At 35.2% G+C, this 27,773-nt stretch overlaps 1 protein-coding gene across 2 annotated transcripts in view; it reads left to right on the forward strand.

Annotated features, from left to right (window-relative positions):
- The window catches only part of ITPR2 (inositol 1,4,5-trisphosphate receptor type 2), a 510,130-nt gene that overhangs the window by 250,805 nt on the left and 231,552 nt on the right, over positions 1-27,773 (forward strand). For both annotated transcript variants that reach the window (XM_072653450.1, XM_072653451.1), the window contains 6 exons: positions 3,222-3,311; positions 3,425-3,550; positions 6,474-6,596; positions 8,790-8,990; positions 12,235-12,486; positions 15,600-15,725. In XM_072653450.1, the coding sequence (XP_072509551.1) occupies positions 3,222-3,311; positions 3,425-3,550; positions 6,474-6,596; positions 8,790-8,990; positions 12,235-12,486; positions 15,600-15,725 (918 nt within the window). The remainder of the gene's footprint in view (positions 1-3,221; positions 3,312-3,424; positions 3,551-6,473; positions 6,597-8,789; positions 8,991-12,234; positions 12,487-15,599; positions 15,726-27,773) is intronic.

The following is a 27,773-nucleotide window of genomic DNA, read 5'->3' on the forward strand; positions in this document are numbered from 1 at the left end:
AGTCTCATTTCTGCTACTTATATATCTGCCCAAGTCAGCAAGATTGTGACTTGTTCAAGGTCATGTAGTTAGCAACAGAGATGGCACTAAAACCTGAGACTTCTAGCCCTTTGTTTATATTCTTTCTTAATTTTTTTTTATATTTTTTTGATATTTGAAATAGGTATAGTGCTTTTATCTTTTATTTTCAATGTCATTACTATTTTCACTAATAATTTAATTTTTAGTATTTTTAAATAATTAAATTTTGAAGATTTCTATGTTTTTAATGTATGTAATATTTTAAAAAATATTCTATATTTTTATTGTTCTGTAAATGTTGTTGATATGAAGAGGATTCTGGGAAGATGGTGGAGTAGGTCAGAAAATTCCAAGCTCTCAAGATTTTCCCCCATAAAAGAGCACCTTAGGGCCAACAAAGTGTACATGGAGATAAATAAGAATAGCAGCATGACAGGGGTCTTCCTGGGACAATTCAGGAAGTTTGCAAGAAAAATCCCAGGACTCAGTTTGGTCCCAGTGAAGAGCAAACACCTCCAGGCAAACAGCAGTTTGGTTTTGGAGGCTGCCTTGGCCACAGCAATAGGAACTTTTAACTTTTTTAGTGGAGGGAGTTGGGTGTTTGAGCCTGGTAAGATTGAGGGAACTTCTGCTGATAAGGAGCGTCAGACCCAGCTGTGCTGCGAAGAGGGGGGTGGGGTGGGGATGGGGGACCACAGGAGTGGGGAGTGGGGGTGGAGGGTGTGGTGGCGGTGGTAAAAAGGAATCAGCACAGGCCTAGAGAGTGCAGAAGCAATGGGGCACAAAGCCTCTGACTGCGGGCACTTACAGGAGGTTGGAGTTTGGTTTTGGTTTTAAGTTAGAGGGGAGAACTGAAGATCTGGTGCAAGAGGCACCATTTCCCATACTCCAGTGTTAGAGGTGATTACAGAAATTAAGGTGTTACCACAAAAACAATGCACATGCAAAGGAGAAAGAATCCAACCATAGAAAATTATTATAGGAATAGAGATGGCCAGGGTTCATCTTCAGAGAAGGATATTGAAGCAAAGAAACCCCGAGAGTATAATGTCAAATGGTCACCTTCCCAAAAAGAATTTATAAAAGATCTTAAAAAAAGACTTTAAAAAGCAAATGACAGAGATGGAGGGAAAAAAAATAATCCAAGAAAAATAAGATTATGAAAGGAAATTCAACCAATTAGAAAAGGAGATCCAGAATCTTAAGGAAGAAGATGACACCTTGAAAATTAGAATTGGGCAAAGCCACTGAAATTATAAGAGATCAAGAAATAATTAAACAAAATATGAATAATCAAAAAATAGAAGAGAAAGTGAAACATCTTACAAGAAAAACAACATTTAGAGGATAGATCAAGAAGAGAAAATATAAAAATAATCAGACTAATTTAACATAATTAAGTTATGATAAAAAAGAATATTGATACAATAATACAAGAAATAATTAAATAAAATTGTCCTGAAGCATTAGAACAAGGGGGAAGGGGATTTAAAATAGAAAAAAATCCATTGATCACCACTTAAAAAGAGATTCTATGAGGAAAACTCATAGGAATATCAGTCAAATTCCAAAACTCCCAACTCAAGTATAAAATATCAAAAGCATCAAGATTAAAACAATTTAAATATGATGGAGCCACAATTAGAATCACACAAGACCTAGCAGCAGAGACGTTAAAGGACCACAAGTCTTGGAACACAATATATCAAAGAGCAAAAGAATTGGGACTCCAGCCAAAAATATCATACCCTGGAAAGTTAAGTAGTATCCTGAATGAAAAAAAAAAGGACATTTTATAAACTCTCAGACTTTCAAGACTTTGTTTAAAAAATCTGGAATTTAATAGAGTAATTATTTTATTCAAATGAGGTGCAAGAGGAAGAATTGATAGAGAAGAATTAGATGGGGAGGAGGGCTGGTAGTTCTGGTAACCTAACTTTCATTGGGAATGGGTTTAAGAGGGAACAATATGTATATGTTTAGAAGAATATAAAAATCTCAATTCAGAGAAAAAAAATGGTCAGGGAATGGGGAGGGGAGAGAGGTCAAAGGAGGGAACTTTAGAGGGAAGGGTGAGGGAGTACACAACAGGGGGGTATAGAAGGGTGTTTAGATTTATGGGAATGGAAGGATAGGGGTGGGATCCTTAGAGGGGAGTAGAAAAATAATAGGAGGGTAAGGTAGTGGGTAGACGTAAAGCAGAGGAGGCAGGAGGGATAGGAAATGAGATATGCACAAACATAAAAACAAAGATCAGGAGTAGAATGTTTTTGGGAAAGTATGCATCCATATATGTATGTATATATGTATATGAATATATAGCTATAGAGAAACATATCTAAAGTTTATTGTAGCCTTCTGCGGGGGAGAGGAGCAAAAGAATGAAGTAAAAAAAAACTTCATAGCAGAGAAAAAAAGAAAACTCACGAGGAAGCAAAGAATAGATGGATAATATTCGTTACAATGTGTATTATTCATCATACAGGCTTTCTTCAAATGAAAATTTATTGTTACTTATTTTGAATCTTCTCTTATGTTCTGCTGTGCACATGATATGCTTTTTTTCTTTCTTACTTTGTATTTAAGTTCCATTGTTTAAGTTTATGATATGTTTTTCTTTCTTTTCTCTGTTCTATATTTGTGTTCTGGTCCTTGACTCCAAAATAAAAAATAAAAAAAAAATGTTGCTGATGTATCTTTGTTTGCAGGTCATGACTCTTTAGGGTGTCATGGTAACCTGGCTGAGAAATCTTAGGTTAAGTTGTACTTTTTATCTTTTCTTGGAGTATTTTGAATTATTTCTATGTGCTCTTTTACTCTGTATTTACTGTGTTTTGCTTCATTAGGTCAAAAAAAAATTTGAAGCCCCCCTAAATATTTTTACTGGATTAAAATCTTTAGTAGTCTTTAACTCATAATATAGTTTGAAAAACAATCATGTATTATCAGTAGTATAAAGACATTTGCTAATAATGCTTTGAGTAATATTTTCTGTTATTTCTCAGTTTTATAGGTTCTTCTGAACATCAAACCTATGGGACCAGTGCTAATTTGCATTATTTCTTTCAGTGTGTGTGTGTGTGTGTGTGTGTGTGTGTGTGTGTGTGTGTGTGTGTTGAATGAAGTAAAAAAAATAAAAAACTAAAGTTATCATGAATCTTGAACATTTGGTATAAAAGTATATATTTTATTTATCCTAGGAATCAAATATTTTAAGTCCAGTGCAAGATGGAACCAAGAAACCTCAGATTGACAGTAATAAGAGCAACAATTACAAGATTGTGAAGGAGGTTTGTAGATGTGATGTATTTTTCACATTGGTTTGTCACACTTTGGTAACAGCTTACAATTATCATTTGTGTTCTCTACTTTAATTTTCATTTGGTGTTTTCTTTTTCCTTAGATTTTAATCAGATTAAGTAAACTCTGTGTCCAGAATAAAAAGTGTCGAAATCAGCATCAACGTTTGCTTAAAAACATGGGGGCTCATTCAGTGGTGCTGGATCTTCTACAGATACCATATGAAAAGGTTAGTTTGCAGTTGTTTATGGCAACATATATGAGTGTGTATATGTATCTTACTCCCAACCTGATCCTATGATGATTAAACTAAAATTTCTAAATGGAAATTAAAAAAGTTAACCTGTGTTTATTGTACATGCCATTTTAAGTCTGCAATGCAGAGGGATTGATATATGGTACAGTGTTTATCTATTACATTTCTCACCCCTCTAAAGCCATTTACTTTAAACTTTTCTTAGTTTCTACTATTGGGCTGTTTAGAGACAAAAGCACCTAAAATAAAAATGATGAATAAAGCTCTCAGAAATGTCAGGTATCAGAGGAGAGTTGATGTTTTCTTCTAAGAAGCTACTGTGCTATTGAAGAGATTTGAGGTCAGGCGCTACCGTTCTGGGACTAGCTCTTGGGACTGATGTAGGAGTTTAGTATGTATTCATAATGAGTATTTGAAATGCTTTATGGAGCACTTTAAACGAGCCCAGACTGAATAGTGGAAGAGGAGATGATAAGGGATTTTCTTTTTTAAAGTGAGGAATTATGGACATTTTTTGTTGTTGCTTTTTGATTACTGAGGTTAATTTGAGGCAGAATAGTGTATAGGTGCAAGACTTGGTGTCAGGAAGACCTGGGTTAAAATCCCACCTCTGGAACTCAATAGCTTTGTCACCTTGGATAAATCATTTCACCTCAGGTAACTTCCTAGGAATTAACCCATGAGTTTCCCTAGGTTAGTAGAAGGAGTTCCCATATAAGGAAATTCCTATATTAAAAGATTCTTAAGAATTCAGCATATTGATTTGTGAAATTAATCTCTCTTTAGTATTGGCAAATGGCATTATGGAATCTGTGTTCTCTGTATAATAGTAAAAAAACAAAATCGTCAATTCTTGGACGTAATTTAGATCCACCAATGTAGGAATACTTTCTAAGATATCTCTGACAAATGGTCAACATTGTAAATAGTAGCATAAGTTCCTCATGTGGTACTTTGTTCTGGCTACCATACTATTTTTGATGGCCTACATATTTGACAAGAATTTTTTTCATTTTCGTAGCTATTCGTATTTGGAATTTCTCTTCAGATTTCTAGTTGTGTTACCAAATTTGTTCCAGTAAATAGTGTTATGGATTAACAGACACCTGTCCAGGTCATAAGGCCTTTGAAAAGTGTGAATAAACAATGAAGAACTACCTGTGACTACGATGGAGTCCTTTTTTTTTCCCTTATGGCAAAAATAGATCCTGCACTTATATCATAGTCTTCATATGTAATTAGTCGCCAAATCTTGCCAGTTCTACTTACATTTCTCACAATCTTTTTCTATACTCACACAGTTTCCACCTTGGTTCAGACCCTCAATCACTTCTCTCACTGATTATTACAACCACCTTCTAAGTGGTCTCCCTACCTGAAATCTCTCATGAATCCAGTCTTTCCTGGAATAGGTACATCACTGCCAAAGTAACTTTCCTTAAGTGTAATTCTGACTGTTTGAATCACTTACTCGGTGACCTTTGCCACCAGGTTAAATTATAAAATCTTTCGTTTCATTTTTAAAGCACTACACATGGCCCCAAACCTACCTTTAAAGTCTTATTGGACATTATTCCCCTCCTGCACTTTATGATCCACCCAAATTTGCCTTTTCTTTCTTCCTCATACAGGAAGGAGTGTCCATCTTCCATGACTGGAATGAACAACTTCTTTGCATCTACTTCATACAATTAGTCTTTCAGTCAATAAACTTTTATTAAGTGTCGACTATATGCCAGGCACTGTGCTGAATGGCAGGGATACAAAGGCAACAAATAGTCCCTGCCCTCAAAAAGCGCACAGTCTAATGAGGGAAGAAAACATGCAAACAACTATATACAAATAAGATACATACAGGTTAAGTTAGACATAATCAACAAAGGGAAGGAACTAGAATTAAGAGGATTGGGAACATTTTCCTGTAGGTGGAATTTTAAATGGGATTTGAAGGAAGCCAAAGTAGTAAGGACCCTGCTAGGTAGTGCAACAGATTATACTGCCAGACTTGGAGCTAGGAAGATTCATTCCTCTTTGTGAGTTCAAATCCAGTGTCTGACACTTAACAGTATGTGACCCTGGCCAAGTCACTTAACCCTGTTTGCCTTGGTTTCCTCTTCTGTAAAATGAGCTGGAGAAGGAAATGTCAGACCACTCTAGTATTTTTGCCAAGAAAATCCTGAATGGTACTAAAAAGAGTCTGATACAACTGAAAAATGACTGAACAACAACAACAAAGGTAGTTGGGAGATGGAGATGAAGAGGGAGAGAATTCCAGGCATGAGGGAGAGTCTGAAAATACCCCAAACTAGGAGATTGTATGTTTTGTTCAAGGAACAGCAAGGAGACCAGTGTCACTGGATCATAAAGTTTATGTATGTGGGAGTGGTATGGGAAGGGTGGGTGTAAAGCATAAGAAGAATGGAAAGGTAGGAGGCAGATTATAAAGGACTTTGAATACTACATCGATAATTTCATATTTCATCTTAGGGGTGATAGGGAGTCACTGGAGTTTCGGATGTAGCTTAGGCATCATCTACACAAAGTCTTTCCTGATCTTCTAGGTGGTAGTGTTGCCCTCATTTTCTGAAACTACCTTGCATTTAACTCCTTTGTATGTGTTTGTATTTATTAACTTTATATTGATGTAGTTTATGTTTTTATATGTATCTGTTTTCTCCACATTAGAATGTATACTCATTGCAAGCAAGATTATTTCTATTCTTTGTACTCCATAGCACCTAGTTAGGGCTTAATAAATACTTGTTGATTAACTGATTGATTAATTACTGAATAGTTTATAGATATAATCAAATGCTGCTCTCTTTATAATATATTTCCTTATTCCTTACATATAAATATTATATATTTCCTTATATTTCAACCTTTTAATCTACAGTCTGATGAAAAGATGAATGAAGTGATGAATTTAGCCCATACATTTCTACAGAATTTCTGTCGGGGAAATCCTCAGAATCAAGTTCTTCTCCACAAACACCTCAATTTGTTTTTAACTCCTGGTGTAAGTATTTAGTGATGTCTAGTAAAGGTATCAGTGTATTTATTGTGTATTGGGTTTGGAGGCAGAAAGGATCTTACAGGTCATCTAGGTTAGCCCTTTCATATTACATGAAGGAACTGAGGTCAGGCAAGATACAATACTGTACCCATGCAAACACAGTAGTAGCCAGTGGCAGAGCCAATATTTGAATGGAAGTAACCAGAGTCAAAATTCTGCTGTACCATGCTACAGTATATTCAGGGTTGAAATACCTTTAGAATATAGAACTGTATGTCTGAGACTGTTCTAGGCTCAGATAACTAATGAGACCTAGAAAAGGTTAGTCATTTGATATTTGGCAGTAAAGTAATATAATCTAACATATTTGAAATTATAATTTCAGATCATTTAGCATATGACACAAAATATTCATAATTTTAATTCAGTTCCCTCATTTTGAGCCAAACTTGAATTAGTATACTGTACTTCTTAAAATATCACTGAAGTCCCAAGTCTAAAAGTAAATTTACCGTTCATGGAAAAAGCAGTAGAGGAATAGGAGGAAAAATATTATCTGCCTTTATTTTAAATCTACTAATTTTATTGCCTCCAAATTTGGACTTTACTTTGTAGGTCCTCCATCAACTCTCAGTAATAAATGTGAGTTGCATTCATTTTGTTTAAAGAAATAATGTAAAAAATTAGAAAAATAGTATGAATTTTACCTGGCCAAATGCAACCTCATTCACATGTACAGAGTTTGTTGCCTCTATAAAAAGGTTATGCCATAATAAAGAACTTGCCCCAAACTGCTATAAGTAAAATTGATATAGAAGGGTTACAAGTATCATATTTGCTTATTCTGTTAAGTATGTCCACTGACCATTAAGGAAACAGAAACTAAATTTGTAATATAGGAAGCTAAATGAATCTCAATAATAGTGTAGTCAGCTTGCCAAGTTTTATGGCGTTAAACCAGCTGCTTCTGTCAGGCAATGTTATTTCCTCCAAATTACTTTATGTATTTAAGTTTTTTATGGCTAGCAATCTTGTTGAATTGTACAGACCTACATGGAAAATTAGTGTGATTTTGTATAAAGAACAAGCAAGCCATAAAACAGAGAGATATGCTCACCAAAGGTGTTTACCACTGTTAGGAAGGAGGGGCTCCACATAGATGGTGAGGTACCCCAGATGCTCCTGGTTATGGAAGACATTTTGCTGATTGTTTCAAGGCTTAGAACACTGTAGACTGCCTAAATGAAATTCATAATCAGTCAAAATAGGTTGACCTAACTACCCGTTTGGGAAAAACCAAATGGATGATGAATTCTTGTTGTTCAGACTATGATGCCTAATTGAATGGCTAACCTTTGGAATTAGCCTGGTAGAGTGTGTGTGTGTGTGTGTGTGTGTGTGTGTGTGTGTGTGACAGATACTGTAGACAGATAATAAATGAAGAATTAAATAGGAATAGTAGAGTAACTGAATTGAATTTGAGAAATTACAGCATGTTTAATGACCTTAAGTTTCTCCCCAAAACAAAACTCCAGTTTTGAACTCCAGTATTATTCCTCTGCAAATTATGGGATGCCACAATCTCAAAAAGAAATCATGATTATGGGTCATTCAAAGGACAGTGGAAACAGGCATGGTGAACATAATGAAGAATATATAGATCATTAAATTGATATATAACCCGAGAAGTAAGTGAGCCAGTCATAGAGGGAGAGAGTAAGATATAATAAGAGAGTAAAAGATGTACTTCACAGGACTCATATAATTTCAGTAGACCTAAAGAAAAGCTTCAGAACTTTAGGTGGATACCTGGTAGAAAGATGCATAAGAGGCACATGGGTTGTGAACTGGACTGTTTGAGAGAGTACTCATATTGATGAGGTCACAAGTCCATCCAATTAAGTAACTAAAATGGTCACATAAACAGGAAAAGGAGTAAGATTAGAAGTGATTATTGAGAAGCCGTGAGCAGTGCAGTAGAAGGACCCTAGTCTTAAATGAAATTGTTTTGAGTTCCAGCTCTGCCACTTTAGAAAGTTCTGTGGACTTGGATTTCAACTCATTGAGTGAGCTTATATATAAAATGGGAATGATCTTGATGATCTGATAAGATAATCTAAGTCTAGCACCATATAAATGCATGTTATATTTTTTTTATCATGGCTGAATTACAAGTCCTTTTTCCTTGTCTGTTAGCTTCTTGAAGCAGAAACAATGCGACACATCTTCATGAACAACTACCATCTGTGCAATGAGATTAGTGAGAGAGTGGTGCAGCACTTTGTACACTGTATTGAGACACATGGTCGTCATGTAGAATACCTGAGGTTTTTGCAAACAATTGTAAAAGCAGATGGCAAATATGTAAAAAAATGCCAAGATATGGTAATGACAGAGGTATGTTCACCATTTATATTTAATCAGCTTCATACAATCTTTAATATGTGTTAATTCTGTTAACATAGGAAAACACTGAGTCTTATTGATCTATAAAAAAGGATTATTTCAAAATGGCAAACACTTCATGGCATGTATTTGTCATCAATCTAACATAGGATAATATATTTTGCATTGATTCCCTGCTTTCTATGAAAATGATTATTCTTTGTTCATTTAAAATTTTGTATTGTAAAACATAGTAAAACTTTAGGAGTCCACATGAGACCAGTGGCAGTCCAAACAGATTTTTCAGTGTAGTTTTTTTCACTGATGACAATGGTACTTGAACCCTGGCTTTTCTCTAATGTTTCAAGTATAGTAATTCTGCCCTCGAAAAAATAATTTTTGTTTTGTCTTATTTGTAAAACCATATAATCTTTAAAACTATGAATGAGGCAAATGCAGTGCCATCAGTGATTTAATAGTTATATGCTGAATATTTTCCTTCATGCTCTTCAAAAATCCTTGTTAAGATCAGTGTTAAACTGTGGTAAATGGCAGTTATTTACTAAATTTTGTCCTGTTCATCATAATGAAATTTTTTTTAACCTGTACTGGATGCTGAGCCACATTGACCTAGTATCCAAGCAATATCCTAGGCCTGAGAGGTGATGCACTTTAATCAATAGTCAACTTAAAAAAAAAAATTCCTCCAATTACATGTTATCACAATTTTTAGCATTCATTTAAAAAAATTTGATTTTCAAATTTCCTCCCTCCGTCCCTCTCCTTCTCCATCCATGAGGCAGTAAGCAATTTGATATAGGTTAAACATGTTCAGTCATGCAAAACATATTACCATATTGGTCATGTTGTGAAAGAAGACATAGACCCAAAGGGGGAAAAACACAAAAGAAATACCGAAATTGAAAAATAATATGCTTTGACCTGTTTTCATGTGCCATCAGTTCTTTCTAAGGAGGTAGCTATATTTCCACATGTGTCCTTTGAAATTGTCTTGGATGATTGTATTGCTGAGAATAGCCAAATCATTAACAGCTGATCATCATACAGTATTTGTTACTTTGTACAATGTTCTCCTGGTTCTGCTGGCATCATTTTGCATAAGTTCATGGAAGTCCTTCTAGGGTTTTCTGGAATCATTCTGCTCATCATTTCTTATGGCACAGTAATATTCTATTACAATCATATACCACACCTTGTTCAGCTATTCCTCAATTGATGGGCATCCCCTCAATTTCCAATTCTTTGCCACTGTAAAAAGAGCTGGTAATAAATATTTTTGTATTAATAGGTCCTTTCTTCTTTTTTCTTTTTTAATCTCTTTGGGATACAGAGCTAGTAGTGGTATTGCTGAATCAAAGGGTATGCATGATTTGATAACCTTTAGGCATAGTTCTAAAATGCTCTGCAAAATGGTTGGATCAGTTTATAATTCTACTAATAGTGTATTAATGTCCCAATTTTCCCACATCCCTTCCAACATTTATCATTTTCCTTTTCTGTCATATTAGCCAATCTGATAAGTGTGAGGAGGTACCCTAGAGTTTTTTAAATTTGCATTTCTCTAATCAATAGCAATTTAGAGCATTTTTTATATGACTATACATAGCTTTGATTTCTTCATCTGAAAACTGCTTGTTCATATCCTCTGACCATTTATCAAATGGGTAATGACTTGCATCTTTATAAATTTGACTCAATTTTCTATATATTTTAGAAATGAAGCCTTTATCAGAGATACATTATAAAAATTGTTTACCAGCTTTCTGCTTTCCTTCTGAGAATCTTGCTTGCTTTGGCTTTGTTTGTGCAAAAACTTTTAAATTTAATATAATGAGAAGTGTCCATTTTACAACTAGTGATGTTCTCTATCTCTTGTTTGGTCATAATTTCTTCCCTTTTCCATTGATTTGACAAGTAAAGTATTCATTGCTTATGATATCACCCTTTATGTTTCAATCATATACCCATTTTGATCTTATTGTGATAGATAGTGTAAAATGTTGGTCTACCTTGTTTCTGCCATACTGTTTTCCAGTTTTCCCAACAGCTTTTGTCAAATGGTAAGTTTTTTGTCCCCCAAACTGGAGTCTTTAGGTTTATAAAACACTAGATTACTATGGTCATTTACCACTTGGTCTTGTGTACCTAATCTATTCTACTAATCCAGCAAGTTATTTGCTTTCCCTTTAACTCATTTTTATCATGTAAACTGAAAGTGGTATACTCAGTGGCCTGTAAGGTCCCTTCCAGTTCTAAATTCATGATCCTGTTATCCATTGTTCTAGAATTTTACAAGAAATTTAAGTCTAGTTCACTGACTTTTGATTTGAAAAAAATTGGGGAAAGATGCAAATGAAAACAACTCTCTGGTTTTACCTCATTCTCTGAGAATGGGCAGAAATGACAAAAAATGGCAACAATCAAAGTTGGAATGGAAATTAGAAAACATTGTTGGTAGAGCTGTGAAATGATCTAAACATTTTGGAAAGCAATTTGGAATTACACAAATAAAAGACCTAATATATCCATACCTTTTGAACCAGAGAGTCCATTACTGAAATTATACTACAAAAGAATTTATATTTATAATGATATTTACAATAATACTTACAGTAGCACTTTTTGTAACAGCGAAGAGTTATAAACAAAATAGATGTCCATCAGTTGGGGAATGGCTAAGCAATTTGTGGTACGTGAAAGTAATGGAACATTACTGTGTTGCAAGAAACAATGTGTGTAATGGATACAAAGAAGTACGAAATGATCTATAAGAACCGATGCAAATTGAAGTAAACAGAGCTGATAAAACTGTATACACAATAAGTAAAACAATTTAAATGAAAAGAATGATGACACACCAACAAATTAAAAGTAAATGTAACAAAATTATAAATATCTAGTGGGAGTCAATGAAGAGATGAGAATATACCCTCAACCTATCATTTTGCAGAGGTGGGAGATCCACAGGAATTATATATTACAAATGTTTTTATACTTTTTCAATATATCAGTCAGTTGTGCCAACTCCTCCCTGCTCCCTGTCAGTGTAAATTGTTGGAATTTGCATCATTATTTTGCATGGGAATGTACTTTTACATAACATTTGTCTTTAACTTTGTTTACTTAGTTCATTGATGTTATAACGTTGCCTATGTTTGCTACAAAGAGTCTTACATACTAAAGAGAACATTGTCTTTAAAAATTTTTTGTAAATTTAAAAATCTTATTATTTCAGCTAATAAATGGAGGTGAAGATGTGCTGATATTTTACAATGATAGAGCATCATTTCCCATCCTTCTTCAAATGATGTGTTCTGAGAGAGACCGAGGAGATGATAGTGGACCTTTAGCTTACCATGTAACACTTGTGGAATTATTGGCAGCATGTACTGAGGGAAAAAATGTATATACTGAAATCAAGTGCAATTCTCTTCTGCCCCTGGATGACATAGTGAGAGTAGTAGCTCATGATGACTGCATTCCTGAGGTAAGCTTTAGAAGGCTGAAGAATTATTATGAATAAAAAAAAGGATACTTTTAGAACTATGGTAGTATTTGTAGAAGAATAAAGTCACTCAGGATATTTGTTCTTACTATATTGTGCTTGTTCTTCATTGACATAAAGAAATCATTGAGATTGTTAGAAAATAGTTTGCTCTTCAGTAATATAGTCAGTGACAATTGATCTATGTAATAGTGATTGTACTTTTTAAATATTATGCTATTAAGTCAATTTCTTGAATTCTAAGGATTCCTTAGTACAACACGGGCAGACAGTCTGCCTTTAATTTCCTTGTAAAATTAAAACATTGCCTTGAGAAATAGAAAAATAGATGCTCTTATTTGGATTTCATTTTTTTTGCATCATACAAAATAGATATTACTTATGTAGTAGCACCTGAGTGTAGAAATAACAGAGAATTATAAACTATATACAAAGGTCCAAAAATTATCTTAAAGCAGATTGAGTTTATGCTATTCTTCTGAGTGTTTATATCTTTGTTCAGATATAAGGGTTATGTAATTTCATCATTAAGGGATATATGTTAGAGAAGCTATAATCTCAGTCAGTGAGGGTGACTCCTTCTGCCAATAGAGATCTTTTCCCTTCTTTCGTTAATGTAGAATTTTGAGTTGCTGCAGACAAAAAAAATTCACCACCTCATTGCCAACTTTGTATGGATTTTTTTTTTCCTTTCAGAAATCAGCTTTTAAATTTTGGCTATCTTTTGATATAATACTGATTAGAATATTTTCTGTACTTTAAGACTCAGCTCAACTATTTCTTCTATAAAATTCTAGTCCTAATTAATATTCTCTGAAATATAACAAATATAGTCTAAAGCATATATTTTAGTATATCATTATAGACTGTTAGATATTCTTTTCTAATTTTATAACAGTCATCTTCCCAACAAGATAATAAGCTCTTTATGAGATAGTATCATGTCATTTGTCATTTTTATATTTCCTAAGAGTGCCAAGCAGTGTTGGCCCCATTATAACTAAACAATAGTTTCTTTTTCTCAATGGTTGTTCATGAAAATAAAAAAAGGAAAATGAATGAAAGTTAGGATTAGTTGGACAAATTAGTGAGAACTTTAAGAAAGGGCTCTTTGCTATCCACCTCTCCCAATGTCAAGATTAAACCCATAATGGGAACCAGAGTTGAGAAAGTTGTCACCATGGGAAAAGGGAAAAAGGATATTTCCTTTTTAATTTGCAGGTAACTTCCTAAATATTTTATGAGTACTTTATAGTAATCATTCCTTGCATTTAAACATTGTCTTCCCAGCTATATTATAAGTTCCTTGAACTTCTATGTCTGCAATTTTTTTATTCTTCATTGCTTGGAGTACAATTCCAAGTACATACCATTTACTCAGCAAATACTTACTAATTAACAGCATATTAGAGCAGAATCACACAGCAAAGTAGACTCAGTAAAACCTGAGTTCCAATCTTGCCTCTGACACTTAGTAACTGTATGAACTTGGTAAGTCACAACTTCCCTTAGCCTGTTTTTTTTAATCCATGAAAAATGGAGGTAATAATAGCACCTACTTCCTAGAACTGTAATTATCAAATGAGATAACATGGAAAGTGCTTTGTAAACCTTAAAGTGCTACATACATGCTCGCTATTATCACACAAAGCATACTTTGTTTTATGGCACTGACACCTCCCTAAAAATACAGAATAATTAGTTGTTACACAACTATTTGTATCTTTTCTTGGGTTTTCATTGCCAATAACCTACAATTTTGATCTGACTCTGATGATAGAGCAGGTAGACATTGACTTTATTATGTGTTCACCAAAGTTGCTTAACTGCTGGGTCAGTGCTATTAATCCAAAGATTTCCAAAGTGCATATTGAAATTATTTCCTTTTTTAAATATTGCTGAACACAAAGTAATCCTGTCATCAATTGATAAAGTAAGGACAACCCCTTCCCTGTCCCCCAGTAACTACTAATGTCACCTGCCTTACTTGCCAAATAGAGAGATGTAATAGATAAGGACACAGTAATTTAGAATAAAGTCTTGTCATTTTTATAATATTAGAGTAAACTAATGTCATTTTCAGAGAAGGATTAATGGAAGATTATAAGCAATTCAATTATAACACATAATAAAAATCTATGAATAAAAACTGTGGAAAAGTATGTTATCAAAGAAATGCAAAATAAAAAGTTATCTGGCCCAGCATAAGAGTGAGGGATAAGCTGAGGATAACCTGAGGGTTCTATTGTTACCCTCCTGATTTCAAGAGGGAGAGCCAGGAATCATCCAGCACATTTAGTAGATCTCTTATGCGAAGACATGGAAAAAATTTATAGACTGGGCCTTTATAACTGGGCTGTAGTTTTGACTTTTAAAAGGAATGTCTACATCTTGAGACTAAAAATTGACTTAGGTATTTTAATACATTACTCATATAATGAATATGTGGTGAGCAAACTACCATCTCATGTAGTATCTACAACATAAAATTTAGTTTCCCTAATTTTGGTAATTCAAAAAGTGACTGTCATGCATAGCCTTGTATAGGAATGAACTTGAAAGTATCTATTTGTTAGATTCCTGGAAGAAAATATAGTCGCTATCTCTGTTAGTTATGTAGTAGGTTACCTGGTGAGCCAAAATAGTGTGATATAGATGATCATGAAGCTTAAAAAGTGTACGTGGGAAAAAAAAGTACATTAGTTTCAGTAGCCCTTTCCTCTCCAGAGAAGAGGCTTTGTTTCTCAACTCTCTTGTTTAGGTACCTTAAATATTATAACATTGTCATTGTAAATTCGGGCCCGAGAGCATGAACTTTATCTCATATTCTCTATGGATTTGAGAAATGTTGAAAGCACTTTGAGACTCATGCCTCTGATGCCTTTTTGACAACTAACTTAAATGTATTTGTCGCAGGATTTGTTGCCTTTTCAAATAATAAAAACAAACCTTTATCCTCAAAATGTGTTTCTCCTGAACAAATATGTTTGAATGGTAATTAAAGAACATTTAATTGCCCTTTTGTTAAATTATTTTGTTGACTGTGAGTCAGAAAAAGATAACTTTTTGGGGGTGTGTATTTGATACTTCTGCAGGTTAAGATCGCATATGTGAATTTTGTTAATCACTGTTATGTGGATACTGAAGTGGAAATGAAAGAAATCTATACTAGTAACCACATTTGGAAATTATTTGAGAACTTTCTTGTTGATATGGCAAGGGTAAGTATTCTAACAGACTTTTGAAATCTAATTTAGATAATTGAACTAGTAATAGAATTTGCCCTAACTTTAAAAAGCATTAACATTTAATTATGCTTCACCAAGAAGTGGAAGTATTTAATAATAGCTGTAGTTATTTTTGTCTTTTCATAATTTAAAAATATGTCTATAAAGCATTAAGCTTCTGAATTAAAAAATGACAACTGTAATCAATTCTATTTGTAAGAATAAAAAAACTACAGCAAACTAACTGGTTAATTATCTACATTTCCCATTTCTCATGTGGATGTTTGATATTTTTATACATAGCAGTTGGTCTGGTCATTTTAAATAGGTTGGAGGAAAGGTCCAATGGGAAGAACCTTTTCTTAGTTTAGATTACTGATTTTTGTTCAATATATGTGTAGCGATAGGGACTGGACCTGTGATTTCATTGATAAGGAAAAATTAATGGATGAGGAAACTTCTTTTAACAGTATAGACTGGCACTTTCTCCCTCCCTTGTCTCTCTTTTACCCTTTTCAGTTTCCCTATATGTCTTTTAAAAAATTCCACAGTTAAGACTAGATTTGATCAATACAAAATATAACAGAAAGATTACTTCCTAGCATTTTCAGGTCATAAGTCCCCAAGCTATCTTGACTTGGTCTTAAATCTTTTCTTATTCTTTCTTCTGCATGCTACTTCTTTGTATATAAAGTTCTGCCTCAATTAGGTCGCTATACCAATCTTCCTCTCCCGACCGTGTGAAGGTTTGAACAGAAAGAACATGGAATTAGGTGAATTATCCAAAACTTATTATTTTTAGGTTTATTCCCTGAAACATTTCTCAGAACTTTGGCTAGAACCAGCCTTCAGATAACTAACATATAAAATCATAAATATCTTAATAATAGCTAGGATTTATATAGCATTTTAAGGTTTCCAAAGTGATTTTCAACCATTATTATAGGTAGGTGCGACATTTATCACCATTTTACAGGTGAAGAAAGTGAGGCAGGCAGAGGTGAAGTGCCTTTTCCAGGGTCATACACCTAGTAAGTTTCTGAGGCTGGTCTGAATTAAGATCTTTCTGAGTACAGGTTCAGTGTTTTTTCTACTGTATGACCTAGCTACCTATCTTACTATTATAGTCCAAATGCAAAGTTAAAGATTTTCCAAATGAAATTCTTTAATTTGTTACATTGTAAAATGGATATAATCTTTGCTTTGAATAGATAGGAAGCCTTTTTAAGTGAGTCACATTACTATTCCACTTTTTTTGTTTAACGAGGCCCAAAGTCATCCTATTACCTCTGTACAGTTGCTTATGTTAGATTTGTACCCGTGAATAAGTCATTCCATTTTCAGTTGATATAATTAAAAACCTGGATCTCGGGCAACTTTGAAGCAGTTTTGAACTCAGAAAAATTCTGCAGTGCCTTAATGATATTTCATGATAACATGACTTACTGTGTCATGTCATTAATGACATCTTATCCTTCCCATTAAGAAATGGTATCAGTGATTCCTATCTTATTTTTCAATAGTTCCTTTCTGAATAGCTTCAATATTTAGTTTTCAAAGTTCCTTTGACAGTTCAGCTTTTTGTGATGTTTCCCTTCCCTATGTTTCAGTTGTCTGAGAAGCTTTTCACAATGAAGGCGTCATCATAACTTGGTGGTTTTTCCTATTCCACCTATAATATTGTGAACTTTGAAATTCTCCTCTCTCAATACAATTTTACTGTCCTTCCACTTCTCCCATTTCATTCAGCTTTGCCCTTGAACTTTACAATTCTCCTATTACTTTTGGGATATTTCTTAGCCTCTTACTTTATTGAATAGATTGAAGATGTCCTCCTTAAACTTTCTTATTACATTTTTCTACTTTGCTAAATTTAATCTTTGTAAAATCTGTCCTTCATCATAGCTTCTCTTATTCTATGACACCACCATCCTACCATCTATCCCTGATCTTGTTCTCAGTCATTAACAAAAATGAATTGCATTTTAAAAATGAAAGATACTTTCTTTTCCTTCACAACCTTTCTGTCCCCTCCATTAAGAAAGCAAGAAAAACAAAATCTATGTTACAAACATATATAGTCAAGCAAAACAAATTCCCTTCGTTGGACATGCTCAATTATAATAATAACAAAATGTCTAGAACTGCACTTTGAGTCCATCATTTTTCTATCTGAATGTGGGTAACATGTTTCTTCATGAGTCTTCTGGAATTGTGGTTGGTCATCGTATTGATCAAAGTTCCCAAGTCTTTCAGATATGTTTGTCTTTGAAATATTGTTACTGAATAAAAATTTCTGGTGCTGCTCATTTCATTTTGCATCAGTTCCTAGAAGTATTCCCAAGTTTCTCTGAAACCATCCCCTTTGTAATTTCTTATGGAACAATAATATTCTGTCATTAATATATCTTAACTTGTTCAGGTATGCCATAATTGATGAGCATCCTTTCAGTTCCTAATTTTTTGCCATCACAAATAGAGCTGCTATAAATATTTTTGTACATATTGGTCCTTTTCTTCTTTCTTTGATATATTTGGGATATAGACAGACCTAGTAGAACTGTCATTTTGCCAAAGGGTGTTATTGTTCAGTCATTTCAATTGTGTCTGACTTTGTGATACCATTTGAGATTTTCTTGGCAAAGATATTAGAGTGGTTTGCTATTTCCTTCTCTAGCTCATTTTATAGATAAGGAAACTGAGGCAAACAGAATTAAGTGGCTTTCCCAGGGTCATACAGCTGTTAAGTGTCTGAGGTTGGATTTAAATTCAGCAAGGAATCTTCTTAGTTTCAAGCCCAGTGCTCTGTCCATTGTGCCACCTAGCTGTCCCCTGTCAAAGGGTATACAAAATTTAATAAATTTCTCTTACTGTGTCTTTTTTAATTACCCTCTATTGCTCATCCTTTTTTCTACCTTGTCCTTATTCTGTACTTTTGTTTGTCTTCATATCCAGAATCTCTGTTGAAAACCTTCTCTTCAAGACATATCTTAGATAATGTTTCCTTCATAAAGTCTTTTTACCTGTCCTCCCTCCTCAGGATGTAATATCTCCTTCAGATTTCCCACAGAAATTTGCCTGGACTTTTGTCTTAAGCTTATTATACCTTTCCTTGTGTCATAGTTATTTGTTTATAACACAACTCAATATTAAATTTGAATAATGTTGTTTTTCATATTTTTCCCAGTGCCTATTACACTTTCACATAGTAGAAAATTAAAAAGACTTACAGAATTTAATTAAATATCACTAATGGCATCCTATCTAGATTTTTACCATATCTATAGATTTGTTATTAGCATGTGAGATCCAGTTTTATTCAATCTATTTTATATAATTATGAGCTAGCTCTAGCTTCTAAGTATCCTGTGGAATATTGACTCACATTTAGATAAAATAAAATGAATTGAAATGGACCAAATATGTAGCCCCCAAATACTCCGTTGCCTTCATAGAGGTGTTTCTAGCTATAAACATCATGAAAGACCCTTGAGACAAAAATATTTAGCTGATACATCCTAATGACTGTGCTCTTGAATTGCAAGAAGACATTAAACAGATTACAGAGTGATTTGCAGAGTGAGCACAGTGCTATGAATTGAAGATAAATTTTAAAAAGATCAAGGTCACATATAAATCTCTATTAGGAAAGTAGGACATACAACAAAAGATTTTCCTTGGCATCTTTCATTTGATATTTGCCACGGCTTCTCCCAAATTAGTATCCTTTATTCAATATTATGCTCATAAATATTCAAGGAACCTTGATTTTAGCTCTTTTGATAAACTAGAAATTTAATTATTGTTTAACTTAACAAAATATATTGTCTGAGGTCTTGAATTTATGAAATTTCAGGAATAATGCAGTGTTCCAAGTGAATCCACCATTGATAGAGTTTGGAAAGTAAGAAATTAATGGAGTTTGGGGGGTAACATGAGAATAAGGGCAGCTTTTCCACTTCCTCCCTTCTGTGGCAGAGAAAGAAAAGCAATCTGAATTTATTATAGTGTCTCCTCAATGTTTAGCTTTAACTAGAGCCTCTCAAAAGGTACTCTTTAGGAGTACAACTCAAATTTTCAGATGTATATTAATGAATAAACAGGTTTAATTGTAAGCGGGTTTTTACTTTGTATATAAAGGTCACCTTACCGGAAAACTGGAAGATAGTTATTTTTGTTAATGTTCCTTAAATTCTATAGGAAGTTGAAAGACTAATACAAAAATTGTATTAGTCACTCCGTCTACCAATGCAGATCATCATCGTCTCTAAACAGGGTCATAGAAAACTACCTAGAGCACAGAGAGACTAAGCAACTTACCCACGGGCATATAACCACTATGTCAGAGCAAGGGTTTAAACCGTCTTCCTGGATCCAAGGCAGCCCAGGTCCTCTCACTGTGCCATGCAGTCTAATTACATGGCTTGAAAGTGCATCATATGCCTAGTCTTGCAACAATAAAGTAATGCTCAGATGTTACAGCTCATCAATGAGCAAGTCAAATATGTTACTGTAAGATGCATTGATTTCACATGTGACAAGAGTTGTGGAATACTTGGACAATCAATTAGTCAGCTATCATGACTTGCAGCACTCAGATGAGGTATTCATCATTTTGATAAAAGATGTATGTTGTTTACCTTTCTCTGTATTCCTATTGCTTAACATGATGACGGCATACAGTAAGTGCTTATTGGTTGACTTAACATTGTATGAGCTAAAAATATCCATGAACAGCAGAGTTAAAGGAGTCTACTTTGAGTCTAATGGTAGTGGTCATCTAGTTCAGTCCTCCATCCACTGCAGGAACATTTTCCTGAAACATTTTCATACTTTCTGTAATAAATAACTTAAAATCTCTAGCCTCTGTCCATTTTATTATTAGATACTTTTGAACATTTAAAGACAATTATCATGACTTCTCTTAGTCTTCACTTGTCTAAGCTAAATATCAGTTCCTTCAAGTGTTCCTTTAAATGAGCATGGCCTCCAACCCCGTCATCATTTTAGTCTACCTCTCCTAGAGACTTCATTTTATTGTTTTCTCTTATAAAATGCAAAACCCACAATTGAGTCCAGAATTTTGCCAGTACAAAATAATGGTTATTGTACATATGAATAAAATTCAGACAACTAAGTGGCACAGTGAAAAGAGTGCAAGGCCTGGAGTCTGGAAGACCTGAGTTCAAATTTGGCCTCAGATACTTACTAGCTGTGTGACCCTGGCCAAGAAGTCACCTGTTTGCCTCAGTTTCCTCATCATAAAATGAGCTGGAAAAGGAAATGAGAAACCTCACTCTGGTGTATTTGCCAAGAAACCCCCAAATGTAGGGTCATGAAGAATCAGACATAACTGAAATGACTGAACAACAACAATGATGAACAAAATTCCAGATGGTATTCCTGCTAGAAGAGAAGGTGAGAAGTCTTGAAGAAAGCCTCTGTACTTCTTAGGTTAATGGGGAGAATGACATTTTTCTTGAAAAGTATAACAATAGGAAAACAAAATATAAGAATCATCTGAAGAGACAGAAGAGAATCCTCACCATTGTTGTAGGGTAAAAGAATGTCACCAAGATAAAAGAAAGAAGGACTACTAAACCCTGGGGATTGTATGATCGCTGTGAGACTTTCCTTAGATGTGAAGAAAGCAGTCTAATGTTCCACAGAATGAGGTTGAGAATTTACATGTGCTACACAATTAAAAGAATGAAGGAATCAAAAGCATTTATTAAGCACTTACTATGTGCCAAGCACTAGTTAAGGATTTATATCTCCTAGTGCTAAATGCTAGAGATATAAATAGATAAGTTGAGACAGTCGCTACCCTTGCTGAATTAAAAATCTTAACTGATGGAGACATGCAAAAGAAAGTTGAGCTGTAGAGCAGATTCCAAAGACTGTTAGTCCTAAGGGATGGCAAAAGTGTAGAATTCCTTGAATTACCACAGTAGATTAGATAACAGTGCCAGGGGTCTGAAGGACAGATAGGCAGGGCACATGGTAATGCCAGGATCCTTGACTGGGAGAAAAAGAGTTAGTGATTTTCAACTCATTTCAGATATGTGATAGTCCAGCAACAAAAATTGGTTCTGGAAGGCCATCTTGTATTAGGTAAGGGACAACGTGGTCAAAGTATACTGGGATTATTGCCTTCCACAATATAGATTATTTTAGTTTTTTTCCCTGTTTTTTTTTTTTGCAAAGGCTAAGTCATTTTTTAATTTAATATTATATCTTTTCACCAGTTACATGTAAAAACAATTTTTAACATTTGTTTTTGAAAATTTTGTGTTCCAAATTCTCTCCTTCTCTTCCCCATTGAGAAGGTAAGGCAAACAGTTTAATATACATTGTACATGTGCAGCATGCAAAATATATTTCCATATTAGACTACAGACTATTTTAAAAGTAACTTAAGTTTTTATTAGAATTTTAAATAGTCACATAATTGTTGGCTCATATCAAAATATAAGATCAGTCCTTATATTTTGCCTCAGTATGAGTCAGGCCATGAAAGTCACCAGTCTCAGGCTATTTTCAGAGTGAATATATATCATGATGGATAGTCTTACTGTATGTACTCTACTCAAGTCAAACTATGTATGGAGAATTATGTTCAGTGCTTTGTGTGCCACATTTTAGGAAGCCAGTCAGTCAACAAGTATTTAAGTGCTTATTATGTATCTGGCACTCCACATTCTAGGGATTAAAGAAAAATATATGTTCTTGCCCTCCAGAAGCTTACATTCTGAAAGAGGAGACAACATGTAAACAGAGGTACATACAAGATACAGAGTACATGGATAGATAGTAGTGATCTATAGAGTATCCAGAATAGGGTATTCAGAATGGTAAAGGGTCTCATGTTTTTGCTTGTATGAAGGTCATTAAAGGAATTGGGCATACTTAGACTGGAGAAGGGAAGACTTTGGGGAAGAGGGTGGTTGCTGCCTTCAAAAGGCTATCATATGGAAGATGGCTGTTTTTCATGCCTCTAGAGGAAAAAAGTAGGAATAAGGGGTTGAAGTTGTAAAGAGGAAAATTAGACTTTCTGTAAAGACACTTAAGAATTAGAGCTTTTCTAAAGTGAAATGGACTTCCCCAGAAGATAGTAGATTTTCCTTTACTTCAAAGTCTGAATGAACACTTTTAAGTGTGGTAGAGCAGATTTGTGTACAGGTAGATGTCATTTCTGAATGCCTCTGAGATCCCTTCTTGCTCTGAGATATTGTGAAAGCACAAAGATTCTTTTTTTCACATCAATAGATTGTAAGTCAGCATCACAACCCCCCATTTAGTATTTATGTGTTAAGCTCCTATTTCTATTAAGTTTCATCATTTCTATTTTAGCCCAGTATTTCAGTCTATTGAGATACCTTTGATTCTCCATTTTATTACATAGCATACTTATATCTTCCAGCTTTGGAACTTTAGTTATTGATAAAAATGTTGAATAGGACAGAGCCAAGGGCAGAATCTTCTGGCACTCTACTTAGCACAGAGATTAATCAACACTGTGGTTCTAGTTGTTCAGTCAGCAGAGCTGTAAATAGCTAACCGTCCTTGCAAACAGTGGGGCTCTGTACAGCCATATACATGAGAAGACTCAATATGTAGTAAATGTGAAAAGGACTTTGGGTCTTTTCAATGGCAATACCACATGGATAAAACACTATCATTAGCAATATCTTCAGACTTGAAGAAGTTATTTGTCTCTGGCTCTTTTTCTACACAAAACACACAGATGTCTATATGTATTATCTATATATGTTAATGTAGTATATTTGTATGTATGTCTATGTAAATCATAGAACCACATAATTTTAGGGTTGGAAGGTAATACCTAGCCCAGTATTCTTATATCATAGGTATGGCAACTGAAGCTCCAAGAGAGGAAGGCACTTGTCAAGGATCATGCAGCTAGTTACAGCTAGCATTAACATAGTGCTTTAAGATTTGTGAAGTATTTTATAAACACCTCATTTTACTCTCATTACAACCTGGGGAATAGGTGTTGTCACCCCCCTTTTACAGATGAAGAAACAGATTCAGAAAGTGGCTGTGATTTGCCCAGGGTCACATGGCCTGCTAAGTGTCTGATGATGTATTTGAACCTAGGTCTTCTTGACTCTAGGTCTAGCTGAAAACTTGGAAAGCATACAATACAAGTAAGTAGGAAAATAATTGAATATTAAATGTCACCCATTCTGCAGTCAGACTCAATAGCAATAATAACAAGCATTTAGTAAGCAAGATACTGTGTGGTCCTGGGAAAATTATTTTACCTTCTTGGACCTCAATTTCGTCATCTGTAAAAGGAAGGGATTGGCCTTTGAAATCTCTTCCAGCCCTATTACCTATAATCTGATACACTATGTATATAACCCTGTGTTAGGCACTGGGGACAGAAGTTTGGATAAGACTTAGCCATTTTATTAAAAACTTAGTCTCTCTCTCTCTGTCTCTGTCTCTCTGTCTCTGTCTCTCTGTCTCTGTCTCCATCTCTCTCTCTCTCTCTCTCTCTCTCTCATCTGTCTTATCTGTCTCTGTATGTCCCAGTTTCTATCTCCCTTCTTACCTCTTTTTTTCCCTCTTTTCTCACCAAAGGAACCATACCATACTTGCTAGTAAATTATCTATTTGGTAGTCCAAATCTAGATGATTTACTGTATTTATTTAGTCTCTAAAAAGATGTTAAATAGCTTTCAGATCATTTGCAGACAGTACCTTTTGATCTTCAGTGTTTCAGTGCACCTAAAAAGAGATGTTTTGAGGGTGGGAAATGATTTTCTTTGGGCTATTATAACTGCAGTGCTGGGTAAGTCTGGTGCTTTGAGTTTTTATTATTAGAGCACACCAATGCACTGTGGGCAATATTCTTCATGGGCTAGATTTCTTTTTCTTTTGAAGATGTACACAATTTTGTCATTAAATTTGAGATCTGATAACAACTAAAACCACCTCTAAGTGATATATTGGCAGCACTGAAATGTACCTCCAGATGCCCATTAAGAAGCTCATATAACATGGTTTGTAAAATATGTCACTGCTTACTAGGATAATTACTTTGTTTCATTTTCAGACAAATGACTAGAGCCATTCTCTCGTTATACGTAGCTTAATTATGGAATAGATGTTTCATAATTTGAAACATATCTCCTTTTTTTCATGTGATAGGACTAAAAAGACTTCCTTGGCTTGATGCTTATGACTAATACTGGATGATCCATTTAAGCAGAGTCCCTTTGGAAGCCATAATAACTTTCAGTAGAGCTTCTGTTAGAGAGAAAAGAAAGAAATTCAAAATACATAGTTGATTTCATCTGCTTTGTAGAATCCTATCACTTATCACTAACTCACATATTTATTTATTGAGACTTAGGATACATTTTAAAAAACAGTATTCATATTTGATCCAGTGTTTTACACGTTGCTTTTTTGGTTCCTAAATGTATGTGCATTTAAGAAATATTTGAAATTCTAAGCAGTGGTTACTGGTTTGGGGGAGGGGGTGGAAGGTTAGAGAAGACAAAGGAATCTTGGATTCAACTGGAGTTTTCACACTGCTGTTAAAGCCGGAGAATAGTCTCAGCTGCCTACTGAAATGATCTGTAGAGCACCCCAAGTCCTAGAATTAAATGAAATACAAATCTGTTTTGAGTGTGGGAACATACTAAAATTTATCATCAGAATCACTTTTGTCGGACTGGGCGCCGGGACTGGGAGCTGAGGGCAGCCCTGCAGTGGCCACGGCACCGAGAGGAAAAGATCCGAGCAGGCTTCACAGACAGGATCTCCAGCGGCCACGCGGGTCCCTCCACCCACAGAGGGATCTGCAAACCTCTCGCAAAAGGTCCGTCGCGCTGCAGACGCAAAGCCCAGCCCAGACCTGCTGTGGCCACGGCTGCGGCACCGAGAGAAACAGATCCGAGCAGGCTTCAGGGACGGGATCTCCAGCGGCCGCACAAGTCCCTCCACCCACAGGTGACAGGGGTGGGTGAGAGAGTCTCTTTGGCGGGTCGAGAGGGGAGTGGGGTGCCCCCATAATTCAGGCCCCCCGGGAGGTAGAAGCTGAGAGGCGGCTGCAGACAGGGGCTCCTCAAGTGGGCGGGAGCCTGAATCCATTGTGGAAGGTCTGTGCATAAACCCCCTGAGGGAACTGAGCCTGAGAGGTGGCCCTGCCCCGACCTCAGCACCAGAACATAATCTCATACTGAATAGCAGCCCTGCCCCCGCCAAAAGCCCTGAGGCTGGAAGCAGCATTTGAATCTCAGACCCCAAACGCTGGCTGGGAAGATCAGGAGGCGAGGTGGGTGTGAGGAGAATATTCAGAGGTCAAGTCACTGGCTGGGAAAATGCCCAGAAAAGGGAAAAGAAATAAGACTACAGAAGGTTACTTTCTTGGCGAACAGGCATTTCCTCCCTTCCTTTCTGATGAGGAAGAACAATGCTTACCATCAGGCAAAGACACAGAAATCAAGGCTTCTGTGTCCCAGCCCACCCAATGGGCTCAGGCCATGGAAGAGCTCAAAAAGAATTTTGAAAATCAAGTTAGAGAGGTGGAGGAAAAGCTGGGAAGAGAAATGAGAGACATGAAGTCAAAGCATGAACAGCAGATCAGCTCCCTGCTAAGGGAGACCCAAAAAAATGTTGAAGAAATTAACACCTTGAAAACTAGCCTAACTCAATTGGCAAAAGAGGTTCAAAAAGCCAATGAGGAGAAGAATGCTTTCAAAAGCAGAATTAGCCAAATGGAAAAGGAGATTCAAAAGCTCACTGAAGAAAATAGTTCTTTCAAAATTAGAATGGCACAGATGGAGGCTAATGACTTTATGCAAAACCAAGAAATCACAGAACAAAGAGAGAAGAATGGAAAAATGGAAGATAATGTGAAATATCTCATTGGAAAAACAACAGACCTGGAAAATAGATCCAGGAGAGACAATTTAAAAATTATGGGACTACCTGAAAGCTATGATCAAAAGAAGAGCCTAGACATCATCTTTCATGAAATTATCAAGGAAAACTGCCCTGAGATTCTAGAACCAGAGGGCAAAATAAATATTCAAGGAATCCACAGAACACCGCCTGAAAGAGATACAAAAAGAGAAACTCCTAGGAACATTGTGGCCAAATTCCAGAGTTCCCAGGTCAAGGAGAAAATACTGCAGGCAGCTAGAAAGAAACAATTCAAATATTGTGGAAATACAATCAGGATAACACAAGATCTAGCAGCCTCTACATTAAGGGATCGAAGGGCATGGAATAGGATATTCCAGAAGTCAAAGGAACTAGGACTAAAACCAAGAATCACCTACCCAGCAAAACTGACTATAATACTTCAGGGGAAAAAATGGTCTTTCAATGAAATAGAGGATTTTCAAGTATTCTTGATGAAAAGACCAGAGCTGAAAAGAAAATTTGACTTTCAAACACAAGAATGAAGAGAACCATGAAAAGGTGAACAGCAAAGTGAAGTCATAAGGGACTTACTAAAGCTGAACTGTTTACATTCCTACATGGAAAGACAATATTTGTAACTCTTGAAACATTTCAGTATCTGGGTACTGGGTGGGATTACACATGCACACACGCTCACATACATAGAGACAGAGTGCACAGAGTGAATTGAATAGGATGGGATCATATCTTAAAAAAAAAAATGAAATCAAGCAGTGAGAGAGAAATATATTGGGAGGAGAAAGGGAGAAATTGAATGGGGCAAATTATCTCTCATAAAAGAGGCAATCAAAAGACTCATTAGTGGAGGGATAAAGAGGGGAGGTGAGAGAAAAACATGAAGTCTACTCTCATCACATTCCACTAAAGGAAAGAATAAAATGCACACTCATTTTGGTAGGAAAACCTATGTCACAATACAGGAAAGTGGGGGATAAGGGGACAAGCAGGGTGGGGGGGATGATAGAAGGGAGGGCATGAGGAGGAGAGTGCAATTCGAGGTCGACACTCATGGGGAGGGATGGGATCAAAAGAGAATAGAAGTAATGGGGGACAGGATAGGATGGAGGGAAATATAGT

This window comes from Notamacropus eugenii, chromosome 3 (genome assembly GCF_028372415.1).
Source record: "Notamacropus eugenii isolate mMacEug1 chromosome 3, mMacEug1.pri_v2, whole genome shotgun sequence".
NCBI classification, from domain to species: Eukaryota; Metazoa; Chordata; class Mammalia; order Diprotodontia; family Macropodidae; genus Notamacropus; species Notamacropus eugenii.